This window comes from Mandrillus leucophaeus, unplaced genomic scaffold, assembly GCF_000951045.1.
Source record: "Mandrillus leucophaeus isolate KB7577 unplaced genomic scaffold, Mleu.le_1.0 Scaffold162, whole genome shotgun sequence".
In the NCBI taxonomy this organism is placed as follows: domain Eukaryota; kingdom Metazoa; phylum Chordata; class Mammalia; order Primates; family Cercopithecidae; genus Mandrillus; species Mandrillus leucophaeus.
Genome location: NW_012101610.1, coordinates 1,729,942 through 1,738,042, shown reverse-complemented (window position 1 = coordinate 1,738,042; position 8,101 = coordinate 1,729,942). Strand labels below are relative to the sequence as shown.

The 8,101-nt window shown below is 45.9% G+C and overlaps 1 protein-coding gene across 1 annotated transcript in view; it reads left to right on the top strand.

The window, feature by feature from the left end:
• LOC105536656 (chromosome unknown open reading frame, human C16orf62) overlaps positions 1-8,101 on the top strand; it is a 158,112-nt gene that overhangs the window by 117,600 nt on the left and 32,411 nt on the right. The window contains exon 25 of the mRNA XM_011976076.1: positions 2,245-2,384. Coding sequence (XP_011831466.1) covers positions 2,245-2,384 — 140 coding nt within the window. The remainder of the gene's footprint in view (positions 1-2,244; positions 2,385-8,101) is intronic.

The window sequence follows — 8,101 nt, the reverse complement described above, 5'->3', positions numbered from 1 at the left end:
TTTTTTTTTGAGACAGAGTCTTGCTCTGTTGCCCAGGCTGGAGTGTGGTGGCATGATCTCAGCTCAGTGCAACCTCTGACTTCCAGGTTCAAGTGATCCTTCTGCCTCAGCCTCCCAAGTAGCTGGAATTACAGGCATGTGCCAACACGCCAAGCTACTTTTTGTGTTTTTAGTAGAGATAGGGTTTCGCCATGTTGGCTAGGCTGGTCTCAAACTCTTGACCTCAAGTGATCCACCCACCTTAGCCTCCCAAAGTGCTGAGATTACAGGCGTGAGCCACTGCGCCCAGTTGGGCCATGTCTTACTAGTGGTCACAAGATAGAAGACCCTACAGGCTCTGACCCTTTCTGGAAGGTTTCTCTATCAGAACTGACATCAGGTGGCTTTTCCTCAAACCCCATATTTAATGTCGCTCCCCAAAACAATTGAGATAAGTGGATGCATAGACCAAAATACGTAACAGGTTTAGAAAATAAGTGTTGGCCCAATGCGGTGACTCACGTCTGTAATCCCAGCACTTTAGGAGGCCGAGCCAGGCAGATCTCTTGAGCTCAGGAGTTTGAGACCAGCCTGGGCAACATGGTGAAACCCCATTTCTACAAAACATACAAAAATTAGCCAGGGATGCTGGGCGCACTCCTATAGTCCCAGCTACTGGGGAGACTGAGGTAGGAGGATGGCTGGAGCCCAGAAGACAGAGGCTGCAGTGAGTCGAGATCATGCCATTGCACTTCAGCCTGGGCGACAGAGCAAGACCCTGTCTGGAAAAAACAAAACAAAACAAAACAAAAAACACACACACACACACAGAAAAGAAAAAAACTAGTTGTTAATTAGTATGATTATGTTGGTCTCATTGCCACAGTTTATGTTGTCAATACTTTCTCTCACTTTTTTTCACCTGTTTGTGCAGCTGCCCATGACAGTACCTTGTTCACAGTTGGTGCTTAATAAATATGGAAGGGGTTTGAGTTTGGGGTTTGGGAGACAGCCAGGTGAGGAAGCTTCCAGAGCAGAGCAACTTGACTCAGAAAGCTTTACAAGGAGTGTCTTTCTGTGACATGTTTCTTTTTTTCCCCCCTCTCCTTTGAAGAAGGAAGAGATGGCAAAACTCCACCATCCATCTTCAGACACATACTCTTCTCATTAAACGTAGGCCTTTCTTCCCAGGAAAGTGAGCATTTGCTGTTGCATTTGCCCCTCTGATGTGCTGGCCGGTGTTCCTGTTTTAATTCAGGATGCTGTTCACCCCTACAGTGTTCTCTTTGCATCTCTGGAAGTCGTTTTGGAGTGGAAGTCCATTTGGACCATGAAAACATTTGATCTTGTTGGATAGTTTAAAATTGCATTTGTCAGGTCAATGTTTTGGTTGTTTTGACCTTGAGGCTTTTTCTCACAGTCAATACCTTGGCAGTTTTAGAAGGAACTTTCTCTCCCTCTCCGTCTTCCCCTCCACCTCCCATCCTTCCTGCTCTCCTTCATCCCTTCCACCCCATCTCTATCCTGTTGCGCACACACATTCTCTCTCCACTCCTTTTCTTCCTTGCTTGCTCCCTTTGAAGTCTCCTTGTTTTACAGATTTTTTTCATAGCTCTTTAAATATCTTCATTTCCCAAATGATTCTATGGAGCTGATGTTACTCAATCAGAAGTCTTTAAGCTCTGTGTGTGTGTGTCTGTCTGTGTGTGTGTGTGTGTGTGTGTGTGCTGTGTTCCTTCAGACATTTTGATGGCTATTTAACAAAAATGGTGTGCACTAGAACAGATTCAAACAGACGCGAGTTTGAGCTGCAGCTCCACCACCAACACTGGAACTTCCTATGGACACAGAACACTGTTGCGGGATGAATTGCTTCTCTTTCCTTCCCTTATTTCTCGTCTGTGAAGTACACCTGTCGACAGCACCCCCTCGCATGGCAGACATGAGAATTCAATGAACCAATCCAAGTTGAGCCTTTAGCCCAGGCAACTGTCATTTCTAGACTTTTTACAAAAATTTGCGACCTGCTTTTTTCACTTAATAACCTAAAGGCAATTTGACAGAGGTTCTCTGAGCTGAAGCAGTGCCCTGTCAAGCAGCTATTCCTCCAGCTTCATCATGGTTTGCAGAAACCCTCTGCCAGGACCTGCCCTTGGCACCGCCTGACTTCCACCTCTCAGGACTGGCCTTCAGGCCATGTGAAGAAGAAAGCCAACTAAATTTCCCAGAGTTCTAATACACTGACTTTTATCTTCTGTCTTGCAGCTGATGCTTTTTTCAAAGCCGCTATAAGCCTCATTCCGGAAGTTCCAAAGATGATTAATATCGACGGGAAGATGCGGCCGTCGGAATCGTTCCTGCTGGAATTCCTCTGCAATTTCTTTTCTACCTTATTAATAGTTCCGGTACGTTTCCTCAGCAGAACCATAGGACATGTCTTCCTTTGACCTGCCTTATAATATTATGTGTTCTTAGACCTAAAACTGCAGGAACATTCTATCTAATATCTTTGTGTTGGTTTTCCAGTTAGGTATTTGAATTGCTTCATGAATTTTCTATTCTTGCCGGGTGGGGATCATACTATAATAGTTGGAGGTACTATGTCAGCTCAGGCTGCTATTACAAAGTGCCGTAGGCTGGGGGCTTAAACAACATTTATTTCTCAGAATTCTAAAAGCTAGAAGGCTGAGATCAGGGTGCTAGCCTGGTTAGGTTCTAGTGAGGACCCACTTCCAGGTTGCAGACAACCATCTTCTCTCTCTCTCTCTGTCTCTTTTTTTTTGAGATGGAGTTTCACTATTGTTGCCCAGGCTGGAATGCAATGGCATGATCTTGGCTCACTTCAACCTCCGCCTCCCGGGTTCAAGTGATTCTCCTGCCTCAGCCTCCCGAGTAGCTGGGATTACAGGCACCTGCCACCACACCTGGCTAAGTTTTGTATTTTTAGTAGAGACGGGGTTTCACCATGTTGTCCAGGCTGGTCTTGAACTCCTGACCTCAGGCCATCCGCCTGCCTTGGCCTCCCAGAGTGCTGGGATTACAGGTGTGAGCCACCGTACCTGGCCTTTTTGTGTGTGTGTTTAGGAGTCTCGCTCGTCACCCAGGCTGGAGTGCAGTGGTGCAGTTATAGCTCACTGCAGCCTTGAACTCCTAGGCTCAAGCGATTCTCCCGCCTTAGCCCCCTGAGCAGCTGGGACTACCAGCTCATCTTCCCATTATGTCCTCATATGACAGAAAGAAAAAGCAAGGACAAGCTCTCCGGCCTTTTGAGCAATTGGTCCTCTGGGACCTAATTACCTCCCAAGGGCCTTACCTCCAAATACCATCACATTGGGATTAGGGTCTCGGTGTATGAATTTGCAGGGGGATACAAACATTTGGTCCACTGCGCTCTCTATACTGCAAAGGCAGAGCTGTCGCTCAGTGGGGAGGGGCACAGGCCTTGGAACCAAGATGCCCGGCATGGAATCCTGGCCCGTCCTTCTTCCAGCTCTACGTTCTTGGGCAATAATATAACATCCCTGTGCTGCAGTTTCCTTGTCTATAAAATGAGGATAAGAACTGTCACTTCTCTGGGTTGCCATGAATATTAAGTTAGTGAGTACTCACAAGGTCAGAACAGTGCCTCTGCGCATAGTAAACTTTCTAGAAAGCACTGAGAAAGTGGCGACAAAGTTATTTTGATGGCAAATAACAGAAGCTAAAGATAGCAGAAATTAAGAGGGGCACTGCTGGGAGGATGCTGGGTTTTTCATGGAATGGAAGAGATGTACAGCCAGGCTTGAGTTGCAAAGAATGAGGCCACTCTCGGGACCCAGCAGGAGGAATTCCTGGACCCTCCCTAGCAAGGGTGCTTGTAACTTGCAGTCCACCTACTCCCTGGGGGTCTGGCAGAGTGACATGAATTTGGATGAGGAAAAGGACAGCTTTATTTTCACAAACGTCTGAGTGAAATTTACCTTTCACTCGATGAATTACAGGCAAAAAGTCAAAGTAGTAGTAGCAGTCGCTGGGACTTTGTCACCAAAAGAAATCAACAAATATGTTCACATCACATTTCAGATGTGAAAGATATTTCAGAAGATTGTGTTCTTCTTCCTTTAAAAGCACAGCGGTTATTAAGCCGCTTGCTAGAGCTGTTAATGCATTCACAAAGAAGCAACAGATGACAGTATCACAAATGCATGGAAAAAATATTTTGCCAGCTGTATTTTAGTGTAATTGGTTTTCTTTGTAGTCTTACATGTTTTATTTGCTGCATTAAAAATAATATTCCAAGGGCCGGGCACTGTGGCTCATGCCTATATCCCAGCACTTTGGGAGGCAGAGGCAGGCAGATCACCTGAGGTCAGGAGTTTGAGACCAGCCTGGCCAACATGGCAAAACCCCATATCTACTAAAAGTACAAAAATTAGCCGGGCGTGGTGGTGGGCACCTGCAATCCCAGCTACTTGGGAGGCTGAGGCAGGAGAATCACTTGAACCCAGGAGGCGGAGGTTGCAGTGAGCCGAGATTACACAGTAGGTTGAAATAGGATCACAAATCAGCAATTTTAAAATAATCTATTTGTTTTATTTTGAGACAGGGTCTTGCTGTATGCCTAGGCTGAGCTCCTGGGCTAAAGTGATCCTCCTGCCTCGGCCTCCCATGTAGCTCGGCCAACAGGCATGCGCCACCACGCCTGGCTAATTTTTTAAAATGTTTTATAGAGGTGCATTCTCACTACATTTCCCAGGCTCGTCTTGAACTCCTGACCTCAAGCAATCTTCCTCCCTCAGCCTCCCCAGTACCTGGGATTACAGGTGGGATCAACCATGTTTGGCAAATGGGCATTTTTAAAAGCCCCCTCAGTGATTCAGGGGTAAGTGGTCCTAGGACCATACTTTGAGAAACATCACCCTGAACTTGAGCCATAAAAGTGCCTGAGCTCCAGTGGGATCCAGGTTCCTTTTTGGGGTGATGATATGTTCTAAAATTGACTGTACTGATGATCGAGAAACGGTGTGAATATCCTAACAATCACTGAATTGTACATTTCAGCAGGTGTACTGTTTGGTATGTGAATTATATCTCAGTAAAGCTGAGAAAGCAGAAAGTGACTCAGCTCCTGACTCTCCCTGTTCAGATTCCAAGTTCTCAGAGAGAGGGGAGCGAGCTCAGGAGGCCAGGCTCAAGGACTGCAGACACGGCTTCAGGATAGGGGCCTCTTGTTGTCCTGCAGGGAGGATAGGCGGCACCCCAAGACGGGGCAGCGTGCAGTGGCATCTTCTAAAGCTCCTTCACTTGACACTTGATGTCACTGTTTTCAGATCTCCATATTAGTACTTTGTAAGTTTCTCTCTTTGGGTAAACTAGTCATTTATCAAGTGAGAAGGCAAAACAAAAAAATCAGGGTTTTGAATTCAGCAGTTGGTAAAAGTCATTGTTCATTGATTAATCGGGACGCACTCAGCATCTGCAGGTTAAAAATCACTAGAGGCTTTTTGAAACGCCTTCTCAGATTCAGAAGCTTCTGTTCAGTCCGACCCGAAGACTTCATAGCGCTGAGACCTTGGGAAAGTTTTGTAACTCCTCAGAGCTTCAGTTGTTACCTTTCTAAGGTGTCATCGCAGTGCCCACCTCAAGTGACTCCTGTGAGGGTTAAATGAAATGATAGCTGGGAAAGTGCTTTGTAAACCTGGAACTCTGTCCCTGGGATTACAGGTTGATGTCTGGAGGGCAGATCCAGCCAGTAAACATGTAGATAGTTGCTGGCCATGTCCTGATGGAGAACATTTGGAGTGAGTTTCCTACATTTAAAAATGGGTAGACTACAGAAAATCCCAGATTTGCATCTCCCCTTGAAAAATCAGGTCCTATCACGTGGGCCCGCAACCTTCCCACATTTAAAAATGGGTAGATCACAGAATATCCCAGATTTGCATCTCCCCTTGAAAAATCAGGTCTATCACGTGGCGCCCGCATCCTGCGGCCTGGCCGGTTGGCCACAGCTGGGTACCAGCTGCTCTATGCAGGTGGCGTATGCCTTTCTCTCCAGTTTTCCTGGGCACCTCTGGACCCCTTAACCCCATTTCTGTTGTCCACTTGGCCCCTTAGGCATTTGTGGAAAGCGCTCCTGTTCTCAGCAGATTTGAGTTATTATTCCTTGTAGCATTACATGTGGTTTTGCTGGGGTTTAGTAATGATGTGAGACAAAGAATAGCTGCAGTTCACGACACCTCACTAGGTGCCCGTGCCTTGCTAACGCCACTCATTAATACTCACTCCTGGGAGCCCTCCTGGCAAGCTCCCCAAGGTAGGAGTCATTGCACCTTTTCCACTGAGGAAACCTGAGCCGGAGGACCCTTGCAATGTGCCTGAGGTCACAAAGCTTATAAGTAGCAGAGCTGGGATTCAAACCCAGGGCTGCGCTACTCCAGAGCCTGTCCTGCATGACCTAAGCCGGAAACGTTTGCAGTGTGCCTTATTTGCTCAAGTTCATTGAGCACTAGCAACCCTATATCCCTCCTTGTGGGACGCAGCATTAGTAACTACTCCCAGATGCTACAGGATGCTTAGCCTGAATAGCCAGGGCTGAGAGCCGAATAAACTCCCAGGTGATGGGATGTGCCACACCTGAGCCATGCCCACTATATGAGTAGATCTGGCATGAACAAGACTCCCACATCTCACTTCTTTCCACATCTCACTTCTACCTGCTTCAGTTTTTTTCTTTTTCCTTTTTTTTTGGAGAATCTTACTCTGTCACCCAGGCTGGAATGTAGTGCATGATCTCCACTCACTGCAACCTCTGCCTCCTGGGTTAAAGCAATTCTCCTGCCTCAGCCTCCCAAGTAGCTGGGACTACAGGTGCCTGCCACCACACCTGGCTAATTTTTTTGTCTTTTAGTAGAGACGGGGTTTCATCATGTTGGCCAGGCTGGTCTCGAACTCCTGAGCTCAAGTGATCTGCCTACCTTGGCCTCCCAAAGTGCTGGGATTTGTGCTGGGATTACAGACGTGAACCTCTGTATGCAGCCTACTCAGTTCAAATTATTTGTTACCTTTCAGGTCACAGCTTTTATTTTAGTTTTATTGTATTGGGGTGAGAACACTTAAAGTGAGATCTGCCGGTTTAACCAGTTTTTACGTGTACAATACATTACTGTTGACTTAGGAACTGTGCTGTATAGCAGATCTCTAGAGCGTCTTCATAATTGAAACTGTCCATTGGTTAGAAAGTTAGTAATTCTTTATTTCCCTTACCCCTACCCCCTGCAAACACCACTCCACTCTCTGATTCTATGAATCTGACTATTTTAGAAACTTTCTTTATATGTGGACTCATACAGTATTTGTCTTCCTGCAACTGGCTTACTTCACATAGCTTAATGCTTTCGAGGGTCATCCATGTTGTTGCACATGGCAGAATTTCCTTCTTTTTTAAGGCTACATAATATTCCATTTGTATATGTATCACGTTTTCTTTTCTTTTCTTTTTTTTTTTTTGAGACAGGATCTCACTCTGTTATCCAGGCTGGAGTGCAGTGGCATGATCACACTCGCGGCATCAACCTTGACCTCCTGGGCTCAAATATTGTCCCAGCTCAGCCTCTTTGAATAGTTGGGACCACATAAGCGAGCCACCATGCCCATCTAATTTTTTATTTTTTTGTGGCGACAAGATCTCACTGTTTTTCCCAGGCTGGTCTTGAACTCCAAGGCTCAAGTGATCCTCCAGCCTTGACTTCCCAAAGTGCTGGTGTTACAGGTGTGAGTCACTGCACCCAGTCTTTTTTTTTTTTTTTTTTAAGAGTCTTGCTCTGTTGCCCAGTCTGGAGCACAGTGGTGCAATCATAGCTCACTGCAGCGTGAGCCACCGCACCCAGCTACCTCATTTTTCATTAGCAATTTTTCTGTCAATGGACATACAGATTGTTTCCACATCTGAGCTCTTGTGAATAGTGCTGCAGTGGGCATGAGAATGTAGCTACCTCCTCAAGCTCCTGATTTCAATTTGTTTGGATATGTACCCAGAAGCAGCATTGCTGGGTCATGTGGTAGCTCTTTTTTTTATTTTTTTAGGAACCTCCATCCTGTTTTTCTTTTCCTTTTCTTTTCTTTTCTTTTTTTTTTTTTTTTT